The sequence below is a fragment of the Brienomyrus brachyistius genome, chromosome 7 (assembly GCF_023856365.1).
Source record: "Brienomyrus brachyistius isolate T26 chromosome 7, BBRACH_0.4, whole genome shotgun sequence".
Lineage (NCBI taxonomy): Eukaryota > Metazoa > Chordata > Actinopteri > Osteoglossiformes > Mormyridae > Brienomyrus > Brienomyrus brachyistius.
The window spans coordinates 19,938,931-19,963,728 of NC_064539.1; the positions used below are offsets into that span (position 1 = coordinate 19,938,931).

General features: G+C 45.1%; 2 protein-coding genes across 8 annotated transcripts; one reads left to right on the forward strand and one right to left on the reverse strand.

The window, feature by feature from the left end:
* Nucleotides 1-2,005: 2,005 nt before the first annotated feature.
* LOC125746407 (homeobox protein Nkx-6.3-like) lies at nt 2,006-3,882 on the reverse strand. The gene is made up of 3 exons (XM_049020347.1): nt 3,582-3,882; nt 2,336-2,490; nt 2,006-2,206 (listed from the first exon to the last, which is right to left on the reverse strand). The coding sequence occupies exons 1-3, from the start codon at nt 3,880-3,882 to the stop codon at nt 2,006-2,008; spliced, it is 657 nt and encodes a 218-aa protein (XP_048876304.1).
* Nucleotides 3,883-6,122: 2,240 nt separating this feature from the next.
* On the forward strand, nt 6,123-24,798 carry LOC125746183 (vinexin-like). 7 transcript variants are annotated; one of them, XM_049019877.1, is made up of 21 exons: nt 6,123-6,231; nt 9,892-10,000; nt 13,039-13,114; nt 13,560-13,620; nt 14,008-14,162; nt 14,896-14,959; nt 15,118-15,156; nt 15,576-15,681; nt 16,046-16,121; nt 16,277-16,324; nt 16,954-17,070; nt 17,370-17,428; nt 19,324-19,442; nt 20,139-20,194; nt 20,706-20,752; nt 21,089-21,203; nt 21,557-21,682; nt 22,389-22,883; nt 23,097-23,200; nt 23,578-23,684; nt 23,951-24,798. In XM_049019877.1, the coding sequence occupies exons 3-21, from the start codon at nt 13,103-13,105 to the stop codon at nt 24,010-24,012; spliced, it is 1,968 nt and encodes a 655-aa protein (XP_048875834.1). In that variant the 5' UTR covers nt 6,123-6,231; nt 9,892-10,000; nt 13,039-13,102; the 3' UTR covers nt 24,013-24,798. The 7 variants fall into 7 exon arrangements, with proteins under 7 accessions (XP_048875834.1, XP_048875837.1, XP_048875833.1 ...); XM_049019880.1 differs by having other exon boundaries at nt 13,051-13,114; XM_049019876.1 differs by lacking the exon at nt 6,123-6,231 and adding an exon at nt 8,982-9,532.

Here is a 24,798-nt window from a genome sequence, read left to right on the forward strand (position 1 = left end):
CAGTGAACCTTTGACCTCTGGATACGCAGAGGTGAAATGCTATAGCTGCTATTTGGGCTTCTGCACCAAACGTAGTAATTTAGTCTTAGGGATTAATTAATCTGTTTGAAAGTAATAAAATGTAACTTTAAAAAAAAAAATTTATTAATTTGTTAAAAATTAAATCAGGATTATCTTGTTATGAACAGTTAATGGACTTTGTCCTTCCCAAATTTTTCATTTTAATTAAAATGTTGAATGTACTTGCCATCCCAGAGTACCCTGCTCTTACTATAGTTGGACACAGTGGTTCTTGTTCCATCTGTGAATTGCAGTATGTTCAGTTATTCTGCAGTGTTACTGATATGTTTGCTTGTGAGTTAGTAAAGGTCAGTGCCCAGGCTGATGGAGAAGATGTTAGAGTAAATGGGACATATCAGGACGTAACGAGAGATTCAGGAGGGCGAGAGTGTTTTCAGTATTGGTGACTCTGGTTATGCTTCCTCTGATATTTCTTCCTCTTTCTCTCTGGGAGTTTTTCCCTCACGACTGTCTCCCCAGGCTTCCTCTCAAGGCACCTTGGGCCCAGGACTCATAAAAATGCTATCGCTGCTATTTGGGCTCCTACGGTAATTTTGAGTAAGGATTTCCACGTATGTTTGATCTTGAGCACTATTACTCACAGATTTTGCTTTTTTTTTTGAAGTGAAGCAGAACCTACATCTGAATGACCTGGGAACATTGCAGAGCTTGCTCTGCTCTGTTATGCTTATCTATGCTTTTTACAGTAATTCCCTGTTTCAGATGACTTTTTCTGCATGCGTTCTTGTGTGTTAGATATCTTGATCTCTTCTTGATCTCTGTTATCAGTGGGTGTTTTGCTGTGTGTGTGCGTTCTGTGAGGTGAAGGCGCTTTTCTCCTCCACTCTCATGTTTTCCCCTGAACTCTCCTGTCTGAATATTGCTAAGACCTAGAATATCGTGGCAGCCTGATTCAGGATCCATGTATTTGGGCAAAATGGCAGAAATCATGACTGTGTCTGTCTGTGCTCTGATAAGAAGCAGGTCTTTTGGGTGACCTCAATAGGAGGTTAATAGGAGTCAATAGTCTGACACAGTTTCAAAGGTAAACTCTGTTCTGATTTTATTGTAGAATAAATTCAGTGATTTCTTAAAAAAAAATGGCACATGAGGGAGGCGTTTTGCCCAAACTATCCAGTGTCAACTTGAACTTGTACATGAGCTTTAAACTGAGTGCCGCTGTCTCAGTTTTGACCACCTGCCCCTCAAAAAGTCTCTGCACAGCCCTGCATAAAGAGACTCCTCCGAAAATAAATAAGTTTTGTTTCTTAATGAAGCACCATGAAAGTCTGTAAGTGCCCATGGTCCTGTTGGCTTGGTCTTCAGCTGCTCTGAAGCCCCATGTGATCCGTCCAGTTGCGGTTCCTTGTTGATATGGTGCAGCTCTTAATGCCTTCAGTATTCAATCCCAGATCGCTCCCAGTACATTGCTGAAATGGTGCACTGGGTTGAGGATTCTAACTATATACCAGATCTCTGCCCGATTAGCCCTCACTGAGGTGTGCATTTTACCTCAAGAGATTTAGTCTAGTTTCTCTGTTTTGTCTAATCCTGACCGGTGGGTGGGATAAATAAATGAGAGCAGACAGGCGTTCAGCTCTTCATGGAATACCCTGTGTGTGAGGCTGCCTGTTCTTCCTTGGGCATAGCTGTGGGTGTGTCTGATTGCCGTTTCTTTGTAGTAACAGGGCAGAAATATATTACTGCTTATCATGCGTCTTTTTGTGCTTTCGTGTGTCAGACATGTATGTGTGTTTCATGCCTCGCTGGGTCAGACGGAATGTGTTTGCATACCTCTGGGTGTGTGTGTGTCAGACAGGGTGTGTGTTTGTTAATTAGGAGGGGCTCTGTGTACCCGTGTACCTGTGTGTGTTGGACACAATGTGTAAATACTACGGATGTGCTCCTTCCCTCTGTGTGTGTGTGTGTGTGTGTGTGTGTGCCTTCAGCACTGCTTTCTCAGCAGCCTTCGAAGCTTCTTGTTGTCATCGTCGTCTTCGTCAGGGTCCAGGGGCCTGTTGTAGGCCTCGTCCTCCATCTCACCTCCCCACAGACCTGCACCCTGCTCCCTGGGCGATGGCTGTGTCGAGCTCGGCTCTGTGGCATTCTTCTTCCTCCATTTGGTGCGCCGGTTTTGGAACCACACCTGGGGGAAAAGGAGAGGAGGAATTTTCCTAGCCTGGTCCACACTTGCTGAAATCTTTTGTTCTGGTTGAGGTAGCGGTGAAGGTGACAGGCATTCCGCTGTATGCATCTGTGTACACGCGTGTGGTACCTTGACCTGGGACTCGGTCATGCCCAGGGAGCGAGCTAGCTTGCTCCTCTCTGGACCTGCTAGGTATTTGGTCTTCTCAAACGTCTTCTCCAGGAGGAAGATTTGCTTCCCAGAGAAAGTGGGTCTGGTGTTTTTCTTCTTGCCTGCGGCCTCACCTAGGTGGGTGCCGTCAGAAAGGGACAAACGCACCAGGTGATCACAGGTACAGCTCAGATGTCTCCATGGTAACCGCACCGTCCATCTCGGCAATAAACCTTTAATTAAAGGGGCCGTTCGGAATGAATGAAGAGATTAATTATAAATTAATGGTGAAGGGTAAATCAGCATGATGTTGGCTTCAGGCATGGACCACAGAACCTTTACTTTGTCATTAACTTCATCATGTTGCAGAAACCCATACGCAGTTACATGAGCATCAGAAGATGTGTGTGACTCACCCACTACTAGTCATATTAGTAACTTTCCCGGTTCTTATTTAGTCACGTTTACTTGGAGTCAAATCCAGAAAAGCACAGAACACAATGAATCCCATTTTCATGTTTTTTTAATTGCATTGTTTGAGCCTGAAGAACTCAGCTGAACATATGTGGCGGTCTAAACCCGTGGTCTTGTCACCAGTCAAAGATTCCCTCGATTCTTCAGTTTCTACACTGCTGATAATGAAACGCTGAATCAAAGACCGTAGTGTTTCCCAGAATGCCATCCTTAGAGATTGTTTTGCATTTCCAGTTATAATGGTAAACCTGATCCCCTCTTGCACATCTGGTAGCCGAACCTATATCAGATAATTAATTGCGTTCCGGTAAAGAATCAGTGGTCCCAGCACATACTGACTTAGATCTGCTGCTGAAATATATTTTCTTGTTTTATTTTAATAGCATGCAGTTGTTAAGCAGGGACATACTATTTGTCATAGTCGTGGTGTTTGCACTGCTAATCCCATACACATGTAACAGTCATATCTATAATGATACATGTCATTTGGTGCAACTGGGGTATGTCCAGGGACAGATTAACTTATCTGGGATAAAATCAGCATGGACACTCAACTGTAGCCCATTTAAGTCACTGTTCCATTTCTCTTGAGGTGCGGGGGCCCTGATATTTGCTGGGGGCCCTAGGATAACCTAGTTATTAATGCACCCCTGGTTATATTGATGAATTCTGGTGCAAGATCAAGTGGATTAAAGTAAAAAAAAGTGAGCAAAAACATAGCCTGAGGTTTAGCCACACTAATGAGACTCACCGTCAGCTTGCCCCCATACCCGCCAGTCATACCCTGGTTCTGGTCCAGAGTTGCTCGTGCTGCTCAGATTCGTCTCGTAAGCACCACGACCCAAGGTTTCTTCGCAGGTGAGAAGTTCTCCAGTCCGGACTGTGGTCCCAAATCCTGCCCTCAGGGAGCATCTGTTTGGGTCCGTGTACAAGGCAGTTCTGGCGAGGGGAATCTGCAGAGAGTACGGCGTATGAAAGTCTGCAGGGAAGAGTCTTGGACCATCCTGCCAGGGAGATCCTACAGCGCTGGGATCCATGAAGGATGATGGCATCTAGTTGCCCCAAGTTTCCCGATATGCAAGAGCTTGCAACTTCAGATGTGCCCTTTCTTATCCAATCTGGTGTCTTGGTAGGACTCGGGTGAGTATGATGGCTGGATCGGAGTGGCAGGGGAGGAATACCCCACTGATCTGCCTTATCTGCACCTGCTTGGCGCCACCATTGTCAGCTTGTCTCCAGGTAATCCAGGTGCTTCTGTTTGCGGAGCCGCAAGCCTTTTCACAGCTGCTTCTTGAGACCAGCAAATGCTCCCCTGCTCCCTTTCCATTTAAGAAACACCCATGATCCCTATATAGTAGGGGTCTGATTAGAATTTGGCCTGTAATTGGTTCTCGACTTTTCTAAACCTCCCTGATTGGTTTCCTTCCATTACTTCTTTAGGTGGCCAGTGGACTGGTAGCTGTTTGAAGAGGTAGAATGTATAATAGTGGGTAATGAAGTCAAAGGATTTTTTTTAATCCCAGTGAAGACGATGCCAGCGAAGAGGCAAGCCAGACTAAGACAAATGACTTGATTGTGTCACAATGAGTCTCCTTACCATTGTTATATTAAACTACTGTGTTGGGCTTACAGATTGTTAATTTGCTTGTATACCTAGTCTTTCAAAAATGGATAATGCATTTTTGAAATTATAATTACATTACAATTTGTAAATATTTGCTTGGCACTTTTGCTCAGAGTTTCTCAATGTTTAATTGACTTTCTCAAGGCTTTTTTGAAAGCAATGCATATTAGATTTTCAAATTTTTTCAATGTTTTCTTCTGTTCCTTTTGATATTTTGTGTCTCAAGTCAAGGCAAAGTTAGATACAAAACTAGGCTTATCTTTGCCGTTCCTATGAGCTAATTCCTAATAAGCTAATTCCGTCCTCAGGTGTTCGCTAGGTGAGACCCAGTAATTACATGCCCCTCCCCACCCTGGACGGCTATGGGAGGTGTCAAATACACTTGTGTAAGTGTTTACTTTTGGTGCAGTGCAAAGTCAACACAGGTCACTGGTCAAGTGGCATAATTATAACATGAGCTGCCTCTGACATCTTTTCCAGTGGGATCCCAAGCCAGGAAAATTGGGCGTTGTCAAGCCTCGTTGGCAAGGAATATGATTGGCTCAGTGAAAAAAGAACCACTATGCAATAGGCTCCTGCGTCCACATTACATATCACTTAAATATAGAGCAAAGGCGATGTGGATATATTCTGATGTTACCTGAAACTCTAGATATTGATCAGATAAAGTAACACATCTGGAGTTGTGTCTTGCCAGTTTGTGGCATGTGGAGGTCTAGTTATTGCAAGGCTATAACTAAACGACAATGACATCTGGGTCTTGAATCATGTTTTCCTGGCAAGGACCAAAAAGAAACCAATCTTATATAGTATAGGTAATGCAGACAAACTGGCTTCTCACTCCACTCCTAAACATCCACGCACATGCAGAGATTAATTCAAGTGTAACTTTATTTTAACTGCTGACCTGTCAGATCTAGAGAGTGATTCTCAAAGAAGTTGTTGATGGTGTTTTGCTATCATACATTTATAACAATAAGGGGAAAATTATAGATATATATATATATGTTAGGGGCGGCATGGTGGTGCAGTGGTTAGCACTGCTACCTCACACCTCTGGGACTTGGGTTCGAGTCTCCACCTGGGTCACATGTGTGTGGAGTTTGCATGTTCTCCCCATGTCGTCGTGGGGTTTCCTCCGGGTACTCTGGTTTCCCCCCACAGTCCAAAGACATGCTGAGGCTAATTGGAGTTGTTAAATTGCCCGTAGGTGTGCATGTGTGAGTGAATGGTGTGTGAGTGTGCCCTGCGATGGGCTGGCCCCCCATCCTGGGTTGTTCCCTGCCTCGTGCCCATTGCTTCCGGGATAGGCTCCGGACCCCCCGCGACCCAGTAGGATAAGCCGTTTGGAAAATGGATGGATGGATGGATATAAATGCTATTGGCACAGTTATTATAATGCTTGACATAATTACTGTGACAGTCTAGTCACAGTAGAAATATGAGCTCCATCATCTAATAGCCAGTGGGCCCATTGGGATTCTGTGGGTGTCTGGATCTAACAAGAAGATGGAGATGGAACCCTGAACCATGCAGGTAAGCTGTAGATATCAGAGGATGTCGCACCAGCCCAGGAGAACGAGGAGAAGGCTGGGAGGAAAAAAAAATAAATAGTGCGGGAGATATTCGACCTTTGCCCGCTTATCGTGTTAAATATTTATCTTGGATGGCAAGGCAAAGCTCAGTCCACAGGTTGGAGAAAAAAGAAGGGGCAGCAGGAAGAACGTGAGCGAGTGACAGCGAGTGACGGGGTCCTTCGCTGTGGAGCCACCGACGGGTAAAACCTCTGGGCTCAGACAATATCCAGCACATAGATGGGCTGCCTGGTGTATGTGGGCGTGTAGCTGATTTTATGCTCCGTGTTACAATTTGACCGCAGTGTTGCGAAGTGCTGGATGTGGGGGAAAAATGTAACTTCTATAATATCCATAAAGCTTCCTGAGCCAGAAATTATGGCAGAAGCTGTTAATATTGTTGCAAAAACCTGGAGGATCTTGTAATCGTTTAGTTTCATAATGGTACAGATTCGTCACGTAAATAACCACAGAATGTGTGACTAGACTTGCTGGTTCCTAAGCTTTACTGTTTTAGGTTCTGAGGGCAATAATAACATGGTACTCAGAACAACAGTCTGACCCAGTATGTCTTCTTTTCCTTCCTTGAACGATGATGGGTCATGCCTGTGGAATCATTTTCACCTCTTACATTGTCCCAACCTTCCCTCCCCTGAGTCTGTCTTGGTGTCACGTTCGAGGGCAAAGTGCTGTCTCAACATTCCTGGCCACACTTAAACTTTTACTTGTGCCCAGAGCCCTTTCAGAACTGATCTGTGTCACGTATTTCCTTTAGAATCATGTGACTTTCAGCTGGAAGGAAAGGGGTTTATTTTCTCCCCCTCTGTGAATTTGCATCTGGTCATGCCAGAAGGTGCTGCTATACAAGCAGTAAGGTCATCATAATGTAGTGTTTCTTTGTGATTAATAAAGGCGTGATCCTTACCAATTTCAATCTTAGTAGCTCTTCTTTAGACACATGTGCCCAGTAAGTCCAAGAGAGATAAATGCTAACATGAGCACCAGTCTAGACTGTTTCCCTGCCTGTTGCAAGGGGGGAGGGTCCTCTTTTCTCAGGCTCCTCGTCAAGGGAAAGCTGGCCTCTGTTAAGGCTCTATGCCGGCCTGGGAACCAACGCTTACTCCAGCTGTGGATGGAAATTATTCCCCTGATCAGCTGAAGCGGCTGTGTGGGTGGATACTGCTTGGCACGTACACACACACACACACACACACACACACACACACGCACGCGCGCACACAACCCTGTGGTTGTGGGTCAACTGCTCCTCCGACGACAGCAATTCTCGGAGGCGAGTCAGTCATCTTAAAGAACTGTCTTCTGGCTGAGCGACCAGTCATCCAGGAAGCCTAAACTGGTCTGTTGAATTTGGGCCACCTTGGTTTACAACAGGATCACAGGTCTAACTTGGCCTTCAGACCGGAACTTGTAGCCTGGTCTTGTCATAGGACTGTGGTGAATCAAGTTCAGAAATGAATGTACTTGCTGGCAAAGGAATAAAACTGGCGCATGTCTCAAAAAATCTTGACAACTGTACTGTTTGTAAGGGATGGGTAGATAGCAGGTGTAAACAGTCGTCTGCAAGGCAATTGCGAGGGAACAATTCAACGCATGGATATCATAACTTGATTTAATGAATCGATTATTTTTATAACATAAACTCGTACCTTTATTAACTTCACAAAAAAAATTTCAGCAATATTACCACCGGAACTTAACTAGGCCTACACGCTGTTAATGCAACACAAAGAAAGTAGAATTTCAGAACATTAATTTTATTATTCATTTTATTATTATTATTAAACAGAGAGGACAAGCCAGTGTAACTTGTCAGAAGACTAAGTACTGAACTGTACTGTACAGAAAAAAACTAACACATTAAGGAAAGTGCTACCTGTGGTCACCAGCGGTGAATAGTACTGAGGTCACCAGTGCAGATTTGCAGTATGACGTTACATCGCTGTTTATGCTGTACAATCATGTCGGAAACATTTATAAAGATGCCGTGGACGGGTATCTTGTGACCTCTTCTAAGTGGTGAATTAGCCAATGAAATCCCTCAGAATCCACTATGGAAAATGGCTGACCGTCCAATGCAGTCATCTCCATTGTTTTAGTGATTATGTCTTTAGCTCTGGTGCTGCTAACTTTCAATATTGATAAAGCTGCAATATTAGCCAAGACTCACACCTCAGACTGATGCTGACATCCCGAGTTTTGGTTGATACCGACGTGTTAAGAAATATATTTTGCACCTTTTTACTGAGCTAGCAAGTTAGCTACCTCGGGGTCTTGACCATTGCTACTCTAGCTAACAAATATAGCAACATTTTGCACTACAGACAGACAGGTAATAACAAAAAGCAACATTGTGCAAAGATTCTCTTAAACATTAGAGAGTGCAATTTGTGCTAAAAAATAGGAGTGAGTTTCCAAAAGTGTCATAGTGCAAAGATCACCACCGTAGCATGAAGATGATAAGGAAGTGCCTTTGTTATGAATATTGATGAACTTTCTCCTGTCATTCTGAGTCATGCATATCGGCACTGCTGTTACGTACATGTCAATGCGTGTGCTGACCGAAGTTGGCAATCCTAGTACACACATCCACAATAAACAGTAGTAGTAAAGACCATCTTCACCCTTGAGTCTCTGGTACAACATCTGCAACCCTTTGAGTGTCTGAAGCTGCTGACCAGCTTCTTCGTTCCCACTGCCTGCTGAAAGATGTTAAGCTTCCTTAGCCAGAGGTTAGTTCCAAAGACTGGGATAACATGCTGCTCTTGCGGAGGAATTACTGAGGCTGGCTTAACCTGAATCACAGGCCATTCCAAAGGGGAGTCACCAGCTTTCATTGGCTGCAGAATCCAAAGGGTCTGTCTAACTCCCCTTTAATTTTCCATCCCATCCACCCCGATTTGGGCCCCATGTCAGGCCGCAAAAAAGCTACCAGCAGAGAAAGAGCAGGAAGAGAGCTGGTAGGGAGTGCAGAGAGCGAGGAGCTGGCGGAGGAGGGGAGGGGAGACGGCGAATTGACAGGACGGGGGAGACTGCAGTTTTATCCAACCGCTGATTAATGGCCTCCCTTCTCCTCTGCCTCACGTGGTAGCAGTAGTCTGATCACGGGGGGAGCTCTTCCGGACGGGATGTGTCAACAACCTTCAGAAGCCCGTCTCAGGTCAAAAGAAGAGGGTTTAGGTGGGACGGGAGGAGAGGTGGGGGAGCGAGATAGAGAGGGAGAAAGGGGCTGGACCGCTGGGAGTGAACAGGGCCTGCGTGGGACGAGCACATTGTTCCGTGTGTGCAGGAAGGGGCCCGCCCACTCGCTCATCAATCCGCCGAGACTCAGCTGGTGAGTCGGACGCTCTGGCTGATCCAGCTCATCCAGCTGAGACAGATGTGCAGTGACACACAGGCTCCAGTGTCTTTCCAGTGTAGCCAGCGCCAACTCAGTGGTGGAAACTACTTCTAGGCCAGTTACAAGGACCTGACTTGCAGTTGGAGGTACGAAAACTCAGTGCAGTGCTTATCGATTAGGTGTGATTTATTTAATATACTGTAAGGATTAAGGAGGATGTCCGTCAAAGAGTTCATTTCCGACAATATATGCTGCCGCACCTCAGCAGACGTTTTATTGTCTTTTCTCTTTTTCCACAATTGTTCCTGTCGGAGGTACCTGCAGGTTTCCAAAGTGCTCTTCAGGTTTGCCATAGTACTGAGGCATGTTGGCATATCTAGGGAGTTGATGGCATAATCAGGAGTAGTTGTGATGCATGGATGCGCATGTATCGGCAGTGCTTTACATGAGAACGTGACAGGAAGTGATCATCAGAAGTGATCTTACTGGGGTGTCCCCTCCGCAGCCTGACAGTACATGAACGGAAATGAGCAGGGAGCTTTGTGTGTACCGACGTGGGACCATAACGTCGCTGGATCAGATCCCAGAAGAGGCCGTTTTGTAGTGTGAGAAAGGTGAGTGACCTGGTTGTTTCATACATAAATATCAACTTGCATAACCTTGGATTAAATTGAGTGCTAAACGACCAAAATTCTTGAAAATGTATGACGAATTGCAGTTTTCAGTGAATCAAGGTTGGAATCAACTTTTAAAACAATGTGTGTTCAAGCATGATGTGTTATACAGCCAATCAGAGTGCATCAAATACGTCTAAGCCAACCACAACCGAGTTACTGTATAATGTTCACCAATTACATCGCTTTGCCAGTAATCGCGTCAGACTGATCGATATTGTAACTCACACTGACACGTTTCTGTCTCAATGATGATTCCATAAGGCTCAAAAGGACCTGCTCTGTTTCACTAGATGGATTCAGGAGAAGGTAGCACCTAAATTTAAAGGTTTCCATTCTCAGCATTCTTTTGTCGTGTACTGTAACTCATACTGCTAAAACAGTGATTCTCAAACAGTGGTACCAGTGGTAGTTTGGTACTGGGATTTTTTTTTCCCCTTGTGGTACTAGGCTGCATTGGTTTGATCCGAAGTGGAACTTGGTTCAAAACGTTTGCAAATCACTGGTCTAGATAATCATACACTTTACATTGACTAATGCAGGGTATATGTGTGTCATATACCCCGATGGACGCCAGTCCCAGACTGACTTAACTGAGGACATACTTCCTACTTTTCAAGTAACACAACATGCAGATATATGTTTTATGCAGCTCGAGGGCTTAAAGCCTGAGCAGTTCAGAGGTACGGCTGCCAGATAGTGACTGAAATAGTGTAATAACCAGCTGTGACAGCTGAACAGTGCAGGTCTAACGTGGGGGGAGGGAGTGGACATGGAGATGTGAGCTAATCTGTACTCTTCTCCATTTCATTCATCCCGGTACTTCTTCCGGAAAATTAGCTCAACATGACTGGTTCTGCTGAGCAGCGATGGGGCTCTAGGTTCAGTTTACGGGCCCCTGGTCCTGAGTATGATGATACATTTTCCAGCTCAATGGTGAATAGTAAGGGCATGCGTGTCCTGGCATTTTTTGACATATTTGATTGAAGAGAAAGATAAAGACATATTTGTTGACTTTAAGATGGTGATAAGTACTTTGGTGATATAACTAATCATATAAGTAATTAATTCATTGATTACTAGTCTATTACTCCTCAAAATTTTCCTGAATTACTGAGTAATGCAAATGAAGTTAAATAGGAATTTGAGATTCACAATGAAGTCCTAATATTGGTTTTAATACTCATACCTGTATCGTTGGTCTTATAATACCTGAACTTACAGTATAGAGGGTTAAAATGACGATATTTTTCTGTAGCAGTTCGTTGGCGCTAATGAATATTTCACATGGAACAAAAGGAGCTATATACAGTACAGAGATCCACCCTGAGAGAGGGAGACCCCCGAAGAGTGTTTAGTGTCATTACTGGGGTGTTACTTTCATCTTTGTTAAAGGAAAAACGAGAAAAGTAAGCAAATTTACTGCAAGGCACCATGGTGGGTTTGCGGCATTGGAACCGATGAGGAAGGCGTGGGGGCGATTCCATGCAGCAACTGCAGCTAACAGTAAGCTGCTAGGAATGCAGGTCATTCTAATGTTGTGTCAGGCAGCCGAGATTTTTCCCTTATTAGGTGACACTGCGCACTGACCCTTCAGCTGGACTGAGCTTCGGTTGATTTCTGCACCAGTGGCGAAGTTTCCGGAAGTAGGGCAAATTCAATTATTGACTCTTTATTTATCAATTTATGGTGAATGTTGTCTTGATGGATTTTCAGGTTTTTTTCTTTTTTAAAGTATGTTTTTCCATATCGCTTGTTCTAAATTTCTTCCAAATGGAGAAATTGTATAAACACACAGATCAAATTTGTATTTTGGTGGGACAAATGAAATATAATGCAAAAAAGATTTTGGTACCAGTTCAAAATACACATCTGCAGAAGCCGCGTAAATGCAAACTTAATGATCAAGTTTAAGTAAGAATTTTCGCCATGTATTAACAGCTAGCTGATTTTTTTTAACCCTGAAAGGGTTTCTACTAGAATTCTAAAAGAGGTACTTAAGTAAGCAAATCTGTCACATGTCCCTGAGTCCCAGTGATAAAAACAAAAGGGCACGACCTTTCCCAAAACTGGAATAAAATGAGTTTTTGTTCCTTTATCGTTGAGTCATATATCTTATGAAATCAGCAAATGTCATGGGAGTCCTGCAGTATCAGTGAGAGGAAAACGAAGAGGAAACTCACACAGTGGGTGTAGTTTTCAGGAACCTCTGCTGTTGTGACTGGAGGAATTGGCTCAGGGTTTGGATTCATCACACGTATCTTTTTTGGAACTTGTGATTTTCATTTTTCATTATGAAGGCCTTGACTCGGACAGTTGGTTGACCCCCCCTCCTCTGCCCAGTATCCTGTGTTTGCATGTCTTCTACATCCACTGACCTTCAGCTAGCTGTGTCAATTGTCGCAAATATTCCTGCTTTTCCTGTTGTATGCAAACCTATCCTAGAAACTTTGAATAAGAGCTGTACTCAATTGCAGGCTTACTCTGTTTATTACACTATGGACAACGCCCCCACGCATTCATAATTGTTACCGGATGAATGATGACTGCGAAGCGTTGACGTTGCTCACCGTCAGGTGGTTTGCAGTGTGACGTAACTGTCTGGAAGCTGAAGTGGGGATGATTACGGGACTGAATCACATTTGAAATCTGATCTGTTTGACCGGTCACTTAGAAGCTCCAAATTAAACACTCCAGTGAGAGACATGATGTGTGTTGTGGTGGAAGTATATGAATATAACATTTAACTGTTTAATACAATTGAAATGTCATTGTTTTAACCGTTCAATGTAAGATAAACCACACTGGATGATTCGCATTGCAGTTTTTCGTATGCATCGAGAATCCTTAACTACCTTTTGTTATACACATAGGCAGAGTATCCAGTATAAAGTTTTTTTTAATAGTCTGCACAGTAGCACCACCCTCTAGTGGAGTTGTTCTGCATTGCAACTTTAAAGCGTGTTTAATATTTTCAGTTTGTTTTGCAGGATCACCCAGGACAGACTCCGTGGGGACTGGCGGAGGCCACGGGCACATGAGATGCAGTCTGAGGTACTGCAGGGGAGTTCGTTATTTTCTGGCTTTTCCAGACAGATGGCCTATGATAGAGCACGTCATTTCATCATTGCGTCCTTAAGTAGCGCTAAAAGTGACTAGAGGTCAGGCTCAAGGGTTGGGAAATCGAGATCTATTTGGAATGTTCGTTCTGGTTCCCCACTCACTCTTGTAATGTGTTTCCTCAGTATGAAGAAGTTCACTGTAATGTACTGGTTATTGCTTTGCATATTGCCGTACAAGTTTCAACAGTGCCATCTTGAGGTCATGCTTGGTATCACAACTGGCAATAATCTTAGGGAAACGTAGTTCGGTGGATATGCATAGAATCTTAACTGTATATCTTGATTTTGTACATTGGGCTTCCAGTAAATTATTTGATTTCTTTCAGTGTTGATTGGAAATCTATGTAGTGTCTCTATCACACTGTGTTTGATCTCAGCAGGTCGTATGGGGAGATTCCATCGGTTTTGGTGCCAGTGATGATCCATCACAGGCTCAAGGTGAGAACCCATCAATATGTAGTGGGTATGGCTGATGCTATAGCACTAAAAATGGGGTATGGTACAATTCACCATGAGTTTTGGTCACATTTTGTATCCTCTGTGATTTTGACTTATTCTGATGATTTTTTTCCCGTTTGCCAAATAATTTTGAGTGAATTCTGAGTTTCCATTTCTATGTGAAGTTGAGAGCCTCTTTTCCGCATCCCCATGCTCTCACTGCGCCCTTCTGCTATGTGTGTGAAACTCACTGACACCTCAGCCAGTGCAGCGACAGTTCTGTGACTCTCCCTCTTCCTCCATTCCCCGTTTTCCCGCCCTCCATCTCTCCTCTGCCTTTTCCCCCTCTTCATTCCGCTGTCTCCGTCTCCCTATCTGTCATAAAAGATCTACCCAATAACAAGGGACCGGAGCCCCCGTTGAGACCCATATTACCACACCAGGCTTTCTCAGCGGCCTGCTGGGCTCCGGAGAACCAGCCTGTGGAGTACTCGGGTATCGGCTCCGTGGACGAGACAGGGATGCCCACCGGCCCTCAATCCGTAAGCTCCAGGGGGCTATTGCTGCTCTCTGACACGCTGGGTTCCGGGGATGTTGGTGGGACAATGATATACAGTGAGAGTGATCATAAATATGATCATACATGCAGTATATAGTCAGCGGTCAGGTACACGTGCTTGTTAATGCAAAACACTCTGCACCTCCAGATCAATGAATCATGTGGCTGCAAGCGAATGCATCCAGACAGGGTCACTATGTCCAGTTACTGTTAGGCTAAGCATTGTAACGGCGATCTAATCTATTTTCATTGTGGTCTGATTGGCGGAGCCAGATGTGTGGGTTCCAGCATTTCAGAAGCAGCTTCCCTTCTGGGATTTTCACACATCACAGTATCTGCAGCTTACAGAAAATGGTGTAATAAATAACAACAGCATTGTTTTATACTTAAATTTGTACAAAGACAGCACTTCCTCCGCCATCTTGACAAAAAATTCGGAATAAGTGACATTCGTCGCTGCTCCAGTGGCCATTGGTTGCTCACTCTGGAATTTTGTAGAATGTGGTTTCTAGGTACCGTTAACCTAGTGTCTCATCCATACTGAGGATTCAGACATACTGCTCACGTCACATACTATATTTCACCAACTACATAGCATACAAGTATGCGATTTAGTACGCACCCTTCGTGTCTTTTCAAAATGGCAGCATTTTCGACACTGAGCCAGGACCATCTTTTCTTCTTTCGTCTTCATCCCTCTCTCCATCTTACCACAGAGTGTGAAGAGGCGCAGGGAATGGTACAGGACCATGTTTAAGCAGATCCACCGGAGATCCGAAGGTAACTGAGAAGGAGGGTCTTCAGAGGGTTGACACACAGTGGTTAGAATGCAGGAAGTCAGTCTCAGATGGACTTGCCACCTCTGTCTCGAGGTTGATTGACCTTAGTTCTAATCTCTCTTATTTCTCCTCGTTTTTCCCTGTATCCCTGTGTTACAGAGCTGGACCTTGAGGACCCAAAATCAAGGAGTTTGGATAGTGGGTGGCAAAATATTACCTTTGTTATTTTTAAATTTTCATAATCTTATTATCGTTTTATGATATTTTCATGCATTTCAAATAATCATTTGACCAGGTCAAGATATAAGTGGTAGTAGGATGGATGGATATTGAATAGAACTCCCAGAAGCTTTAGAATGAATACTTTATAACCGATTTGGTTTCATTCTGTAATTTTTTTATGCATTATTGATTTGTTATAATAAATAATGAGATACATCACAAAAGCGATAAGAAGATAAGAACCTTCAAAGGAACCTTCAAAGCCTCTGAGGGTGAAAAGCATAAATGCCGTTGAGTGTTACCATTGTGGGGACAAATTCACATCCCACTGCCATGCACAGGTGACCGCAAACGGATCTTTCCTTTGTAAAGGACCTAACCTCCTCTGCCTGTAGGCCCCACATCTCCCAGGTCCTCCTCCCCTGAAGATTCCTCCTGCAGAGAGGATTCGCTAGTGCGAGGAAACATATCCTCCAGCCCACGTGAGATCCCACCTAACCGGTGAGTTCCGAAGCCAGCAGTGTCTCTGAGGGGAATCAAACTTCCATCAAGAGAACAGAAGCTCCTCTTTCCCAGACAGAAACCCTGAAATAACATCTACATAATGTTCTAGAAGACAAATGTAACCCTCCAGTTTTACGAAGGTTTTCTGAAGTGTGGTTTTCATGGGCAGAATTCCCTGCATACGTCTTGTGTTGTGTTGCCTGTACAGTACAGACATTATGCAGGAATCAGTTACGTTTAGGAAAACAAAAGAATTATTTCTCAGGTAAAAAAAAGAGAAAGGACTTTGAATGATTGGAATTTTGGTGAACTGATGAATGGGCTGTTGGATGGAGTTAGTAAGAATGTGCTTTGGCTGCAGGGGTGAAGTGACAAAGCCTGCCAGCCTGTCCAACATCAAGCTGGAATGGGGCGGAGCCTTGGACGGACTGAACATGGTGGGTGTGGCTAATAGCCCCAGGTGGGGTCTTGTGATTGGTTGATTGAGAATGCCGTAGAAGTTGATTACTTACTGAAAATGGCACCAATTACTGTATATGCTGTAAAAGAACAACCATAAATGAATGATTTTGTTTTTAATTCTCTGGTTCAGTTAACTCCTGCCCTCCCACTGGCCAGACCCCGTGCTTCTTCCACTGAGGTGAGTGACAGGGCATGAGTAACGAGACCATGAAGATACAGTCGTGGGAGAAATTAAGAGACCACTCTATATTTATAAACAAATCTGCATTTTTAAATCCTGGCTTAATTGTGGTTCTGCTGGCAGAAGGCTACACCAAGCAGCAGGTCGCTTCCAGGTTCAGTATTTCTAAGACAGCAGTACACAAGAATAAGGTGAAGCAGGAGATACTGGAAATGAGCAGGAACCAGTCAGATAAATGGCAGAAGCAACTTTCTAATGACAGAGATGACTGTTAACTTATCTAAAATCATAGATTCATTAAGTGCAGGTGTGAAGTGCACAGCCAGGACAGTTTGTATCAGGCTCCTAGAAGCAGGACTGAAGTCTTGTAAGGCAAGGAAGAAGCCCTTCATTAATGAGATACAGCGAAGAACCTGGCTGCAGTTTCAAAAATATATATATATATATATTAGTGAAACAAAAAAATTTCCATGACTCTAATCTTGAGAAAAGGAAATACTTCAAAACTAGAAAACTTAGGTGTTTGTTAAAATCCCTTTGTGAAAGCGAGTGTCTGCCAGGATTGAGTAGTGCTGTACTTGTATCATTTGTATTAACCAACTCCCCCATCACTCGGTCCACATTAGGTTAACTTAGCCTCGGAGCTGTCCCAGTACGAAGCTGAGCTGGACTCGGACATTCAGGTTCTGGAGAGGAGGCTATCTCAGAAACAGCAGCGCCAACGACAGCCAGGCCAGGGTGAGGTACTGAGTCCACGCCCACTTCCCATAATCCCACTCACTGGCCCTTCCCACACCTCTATACCACAAGCGCAAACCAGCACGCTCAGTTGTTCAGCTGTATTAGAACGGGATGGGGAGGGTAGTAGGTGGAAGGCGGGCATTGAAGTCTTGGTTACAATAGACTGCTGCACACATTAAGGTCCACCAATGAAATCACACGTGCATGAAAACCCAGGGTCGTGATTCGCTGGTTGTGGAACAGTGAGGAACTTGGGGAGGGGGGTTGGGCACAGGCTTGAATGTTACCTGTTTTCTCCCAGAGGGACAGGAGCACAAGGACTGAGGCCACATGGAGAGAGGAAGGTGTTCATGGGGCCAGGTGAGGAATGGCGTGGATGGATGGATGTGTGAGTGTGCGTGTGTGTGTGTGTGCACATCCAGTTAAAGCTGCAAATCCATCCATCCATCCATTTTACAAACCGCTTATCCGACTGGGTCGCGGGGGGTCTGGAGCCTATCCCGGAAGCAATGGGCATGAAGCAGGGAACAACCCAGGATGGGGGCCAGCCCATCGCAGGGCACACTCACACACCATTCACTCACACATGCACTCCTATGGGCAATTTAGTAACTCCAATTAGCCTGAGCATGTTTTTGGACTGTGGGGGGAAACCGGAGTACCCGGAGGAAACCCCACGACGACATGAGGAGAACATGCAAACTCCGCACACATGTGACCCAGGCGGAGACTCGAACCCGGGTCCCAGAGGTGTGAGGCAACAGTGCTAACCACTGCACCACCATGCCGCCCCTAAAGCTGCAAATGTTTAATTGAATTGTCCAATAATAGCATGTGTGTAGTTTTTATGGATATCCGTGCATATTTATTTGTTTGTGTATATCAGCCGTGGTCTTGCCTGTTCAATCCGCTGGTCCGCACCTCTTGGCGTGCACCACACACTCCGTCCTGCCCTCCGAGCCCGCCTTTCCATCTCTCCCTACTCGACTGTCCCCCCCCCCCCCCCCCAACTCGAAAGCTGATAACATGGTCATCAGGGCGCCAGGCTCCTCTTCAGAAGGGTGCAGGTTCATGTCATGTCAGAGCTAGCTGGGGTGGGGTGGGGAAATATGAACCAGAAATGTGTCTGCTCAGCGTTCTGGGTGACAGTGAGTCACAAAGCTGACTAATAAATCTCCTAAAAGTTTGATTATCTTTGTCAGACTCCTGACACCCTGATGGATTTACAAAGCCACTGAGGCCTCCTGAAAATATGCCGGCTATCCCTCAAACTCCTCCCTTCAGGCATGGGGCAGACAGTTGGGCTTAAGACAAGGAGGGGTGCAGCCTGTTGTTAATTTGGAAGCATTTTGGTTGAAACAATGGTGGAGACTCCCTATCAGAAACAGCAGTGCTGGATGGGCTGTTAAATTTCAAAATGTAGAAAATGGCAAGAAGATCAGAAAACCTAGAAAATTAAACACCGGCAAACTGGTATTGCCCAGAATTCATCACTGTAGCTGGTCTGAACTAGTGAACAACACGTTCCTCCAAGTTCCTGTGGATGGAAACCCCCCCCCCCCAGATACACATAACACATCTCAGAGGCGAAGTATTACAGCGCATAGGCTCATCAGTGGCTCATGGTGGTTTTACTTACACAAAAATGTTCTGATGGCAGAATGAAAAATGATTGGTTCAGAGAGTTAACCAATCAGAATGTAGAGGAGGTGGGTCCAAGCATCTAGAGGAGATGGGACCAACCAATCAGATGTATTGGTGCCTCCTCCTCTAGTTGCTTGGACTCATCTCTTCTACATTCCGATTGATTAACTCTCTGAACCAATCATTTTTCGTTCGGATCTCAGAACATTTTTGTGTAAGTAAAACTTCCACAAGCTCATCAGTCTGGTGTTAAATGTGTCTCACTTTATGGAATTGGGCCAGATCCAGCCAGAGAGCTGATGAGGGTAGGAGGGCTTGATTCTACTTCTCTTGAACTTGCTGGTCCAGCAGGTGTACTGCTGTTTAACATTTGAGCTCTGGTTCATCAAAAACATGAGCTCCCAACTCACTGAGTGCCATCTTCTGGATTAGCTGTGACTCTGTTCTTTCTCCCTTTATCAGGTATGGGGTGGATATTTAATTTGGATGGATGTTTAGTAACTGTACACTTGTGTGTCAGCCAATACTTATGCTTATTTCTACTTTTTCGTGTTGCAATCTGTTAAAATGATCCTGCACTATACATGTTGCCCCTTGCCTGTTGTCTTCAGCTCTGGAGTCACTGGAGTCAAACTTCTCCTAGCGGAGGACAGGGGTGTATCTGTCAGTCATTCATCTATCAGGTCCGTGATTGGCCAGAAGACAGACAACAGCCCGGTGCATGACAGAGGTATGCACCACTGTGCCATGGCAGAGAACCCTGCTGTACCCTTGAGCTGTCTAGTCCAGTGACGCAGGAAATGAGACTTGTCAACTCAACCTAGGTGGAATTATCATGTGTCAGTCACATATCTAGTAATCAAAGGTGGAGCCGACTCCCATCGTCGAGTTAATGGCCACTCAGTAAGCACTGGGGTGCAAAATGGGAAAAGGCTGTGAGCGATTACAAAGGGTCTGAAGAAAAAGCGCGTTTGCTTCTGGGGAGTGTGGTTCTCTAACGCTAACCTAGTGCATCTCAACCCGCTCCTCAGGGGCCCCCATACAGTAAATGTTTTTGCTCCCTCCTAGGTCCCAATAAGGAGGGAGCAAATATGTGCACTGTCTAGCAGGGAGCCGGGAGGGAGCAAAAATGTGAACCGTCTGGGAGTCCCTGACTGGTTTAAGATGCACTGGTCTAGGGGGAACTTAAGTTAGTCTACATTTTTACACCCCCCCAGCACACCTGAGTCAAAACATCAAATAATCAAGACCACATGATACAGTGTTGGCAGTTGAAAGGTAGCAAAAACGTGGACCTTTTGGTGGTCCCCAGACTGCACTGACCTCTGCCATGTGTTTCGCTCATGCGATCCTGGGGGTGGGGGTTTCCTGCCTCAGTCTGGGCAGTGCAGCTCTGTTACATGAGAATCTGTCCCATTTCCTACAGGTAGCCCCAACACTGGACAGGGATGCACGGAAATCCCATCTAAGCCCAGGGAGAAGGTGAGCATCCAGTCCCAAGGCCATCCTTCTGGACAGGCCATTCCGAGTCACTTTACTGGTGAATTTTAACATTTTACGGTTCTGTATCCAAAGCATAAGAAAGCTGGGTTAGACAAGCCTGCAAGCAGCTGAGGGTTAAGGACTGGCTCAAGGGTCCAACAGTGACATCACTCTGCAGACCACAGGATTCGCACATTGTCCGCACCCACTGAGCTGCACACCACCCTTCATTTACATTGCATTCGTTTTAGGAACATTTTTACATGTGCATACATACAACAGCTCTTCTTATGAGATCTTATGAGATCATCTGTCACCATTATGCTGGTCTGTGGTTAGGCTGTGTGAGCAGGATGTCTCACTGTGGACACATTCAGAATATTTACGTCCGTTTGGTCTTTTCTGTTAGTTTCGATAACCACGGTCATTTAGGCACGTGCGTATCTCCTCTGTCTGACCCTTTAGCGCGTGTGTTAGCTTAGCGTTTGATCAGATCTGTGTTTCCGCGCAGATGGAAGCTGCCAGGGCCAAGTTCCACTTCCAAGCACAATCGCCCAGGTGAGATCGGAGCCGTCGTCCTGCATTTTTAATTCGCATTGCTGTTTTGCTTGTTTAGCATATTTTCTTGTTGTTTTAGTCACTGCTTGTGATTTTAGCCGACCCTCTTTCACATGATGATTCAGGCAGCAGTTCCACTAGCAACAGTATTTACTGATTCTCCATCAAGGGCGAAGGTTTGGTTCCAACATTTTTATAGGAACCAAATCAGCCCCAAACCCTGCGCCCTTCTAAACACACAGGATACTGCCACGGTATTGATAAGAAGTAGCTTAAGTTTGCTGTGGAGCCATCATGGGGGTGGTGACATGTGATCCTTTCTCCCCGCACACCTAGGGAGCTCACCCTGCAGAAGGGGGACGTGGTCTACATCCATCGGCAGGTGGATGCCAACTGGTACCAGGGGGAACACCATGGCCGGCTGGGTCTCTTTCCGGCTAACTATGTGGAGGTGAGTTTGGCTCTCTGGATTGACCGGCTAAATGCCTATCAAACTAACCGGGCCGGCTATGACTGGGCAGTCACTCTCAGTGGTAGAACATACCAGCATCACTGTAAGACTGAAAAGTCCAAAAATAGCACAGAGAATGTTTGGCTCTGGTAGATGCTCAAGTCCAGGAGATGCTACTGGTCACCTAAAGGCGAGATTGAACTTTGTCAGCCCAGGAAGTAACTTCTTGATCAATAATACGTGCTGTTGGGGTTCAGTTTCCATCATACTAAAGAACGCATGAAGGTGGCTTGCTGATCTGTTGATGATTTTGATGGAAGCCACTCTCACCATCGTATTCTCTTCTCCTTCAGATCCTCCCTCCCACGGAGAAGCCGACACCGACCAAGGCCCCTGTACAGGAGGTGCTGGAATTCGGGGAGGCTGTGGCCCTGTACAACTTCAAAAGTGACCTTCCTGTGGAACTGCCTCTCCGAAAGGTCACAGCACAATGTCACATTAACACTAGAGCTACATGACACCAATCGTAATATAATCACAATTTAATGCAGATGCGCATGAATCTTAGGTGTAAACATTTTTTCTGATGCTGGCTATTTTTCGTACTATACGGACGTTTAAGAACTTCAGTTAGTGAAGCACGCCGCATTCTGCCCTTTTGGTAAGTCATGGAAGCGATAAGCACTGAAGTGGTGGCGAAGAAAGGAGCAGCTCAGCAGTCAGAACATCTTTTGAAAGAGGAGATATTGTGGATAAACGAGGCAAAAAGACGTCAATGGTGTGGCGGTACTTTTTGCAAATTAGAGCGAAGCACATTTATTAAACATAAGGATATGCCTTATGTTTGGGCGTCACAATATGCCTCATTATTTTAGCCTAACTACTAAGCTGCTTACCAAATTGTTGGCATAAGTAACGTCCATATAATACCGAAAAGCTGGCGTCTGGACAAATGTTTACTCCGGTCATCTGAAGCCCTGGTGATTATAGTGCATGTGCCATGTAATCGTGATGTGATCTGCAGCCCTAATTAACACCCAATCTCATTATTCTGCTCCCTGAAGTTCCTATGCTTTATATTATACATTTTTCGTGTTTCAAGTCAGCAGAACAGAGTACATGCAGTTCATTTTAATTAATAACAGTAATACCAATACTGTTAACCCTCCTCTCCAATACTCACAGGGTGAGAGGGTCTGCGTTCTTCGGCGAGTGGATAGCAACTGGCTGGAGGGTAAACTCCATGGCTCCAATCGAACTGGCATCTTCCCTTCCAGCTATGTCCAGGTCACTAAGATGCCCCTCGCCAGGTTCCTGAGCTGTGATACCTCCTCACCTGCAACCGTGACTCTTGGCCACAGCTCTCAACTTCCACCAGCCCCAACCAGCCCTAAAGGGGCACTCATCCCCCCAGTCTCTGCACCTCCTTCATTGGTCCAGCCCCAAACCACGCCCACTCTCACCAAAGAGGCCCCCAATCACATGCCAGTCTCCATTCCTGGTTTAACCTCCACCACTCTACTGCCTGAAGTTCAGTCCATGCAGGAAGTAGCCCAGCACCGTGGTGCTGGCACAGGGTGGGGCTCAGATACAGCTGCTGCTTCCAGTCCTGCCCTGAGATCTGCAAGCTCAGCCATGAGCACTTCAAAGACAGTGCCTCAGATTCTCTGCTGCCCTCAGGTAACCCTTGTCTGTATTCTGTGCTTATTCTTTGTTAAGCAGTTACGAATGCAAGTTCACTGCATTGTGTTTTTTATGACAAAACTTGAACTACGTTGCATTTCAGTTTTAAATGTACATGCTAGCCAATAAATACGTGACTTGTAACTTTGTTATGGCATTTCCAAAGGGTGAGGTTTTGTAGCTGATCCCAATATTTGTGTCCCATCTTAGCTGGATTTTCCATCAAGCACCGTTCAATCCATTGGCTGTGACAGAACTCCGCTCGCAAGACTGGATCTCGCTGAACATGGCTGCTCACCGATCCATTTGCCAACGTGAGTCACTCAAGTGGGCTGATGTGGTTCTTTCCTGGATGCTTATTTGGAGTGTGTTCAGTCTCCAAATACTGTAAACGTTGTACAATATCTTCTTAAGTTATAGTAGGATTTGCAGGTTTCTTTTAGTGCGTGATGGACACTGGCATGGTATTGTAACATCACAAAATGGGACAGTTTAATTTTTAAGGCTGGGGTCTTGTAATTCTCCTTCTCAATCCTCCACCTGCTAGTCAATGGTCAGATACATGGACACCCAGAGAATGCATTTTGTTGGACAGCTATTTAAGGTGGTTCCTTGAGTTGCGTCAATGTGTAGTGATGTAGGGATAAAGGATGATTACAGGAATGCTGAATACCCCCCTAATCTCCCTTAGGTACAAAGCCATCTATGACTACATGCCCCAGAAAAGAGACGAGCTAGAGCTGAGGGAGCAGGACGTTATCCGTGTGCTGGAGAGGTGTGAGGACGGCTGGTTTGTAGGTAAAACACCTCCCTCCAGATCACTGTTCTGTCGCATGTACATGCCACACCATGCTATGACTGGACGGTGATGAGCAGGGTCATGTAGAGGAGCATTCAGTAACGCCTTGATGAAATGGAACCTGACTGCCCTCTGCTGGTCGTTCTTCAGCACTACAAGGTTATGCCAGGTTTTTTTTTTTTCTTGTCAGCTGACCTTCAAACATGTGTCAAAGAACCATGTAACATGAGCGAGAATGATGTTATCAGATGATTCTTCTGCGCAGGTATATCTGAAAGGACGGAAGCGTTGGGGACTTTCCCAGGAAACTACGTGATCCCCCAGTAGGAGTGTTGAAGTTCAGCTACGGAAGCTGAGTTTTGTTGCAGAGCCAGCGGAGCCTTTTAAACGTTCTGTGCCTCTTCACCCACCTTGTACCCATAATCAGGAACTCCAGCTTTCCGAAAAGGCCGTCAGAGATGCTAGCGACGGCAATGACAGCATACGTCCCTGCTGTGCGCAGCTTCGTACTCTGACACTCTTGAGTAATTGAAGCAGCATTGAAATGCCCTGATGGATGGTCAAACCCCCCCCCCCCAGCCTAGTTAATTGAGACCACACCACCTGGCAAGAGAAACAATGGAAAATAGTCAAAGTCTTTCCTGCATTTCAAGAAGTGATGTCATCGCCATTGTGGATCTCCACAGGCTCAGAGCACATTAGCAGCACAATTCCTGGGTGTCTTTCATTCTGAACAGCAAAGACTTTGAGGAATGTCTTCTGTGTGGTCTAGCCTCCATGCAACGAAATGATTCAAAGAAATTTAATGTGACCGAAAGGTCTGACTTCCACAAAGTGCTTACAAATGGATCTTAAATCATATTACACTTAGATATACAGTCAGCTTTGGTAACAGTCAAATCAATGAATCAAGTAAGTTTTGTGAAAGACTTCCTAGTGCATAAAGAAAACTCCAGAACAGGAGCCGATGTAACAGGAATGTAACAGGTGACAGTGTCTGCTGGTGGGTTACGGAACGACGGAGAACCTCCCAACAGCGGAACATGAAACATTACATGTATTGTTTCTGAGTGATTCTGATGGATTCAATATGGATTAGACAATATTTTTAAA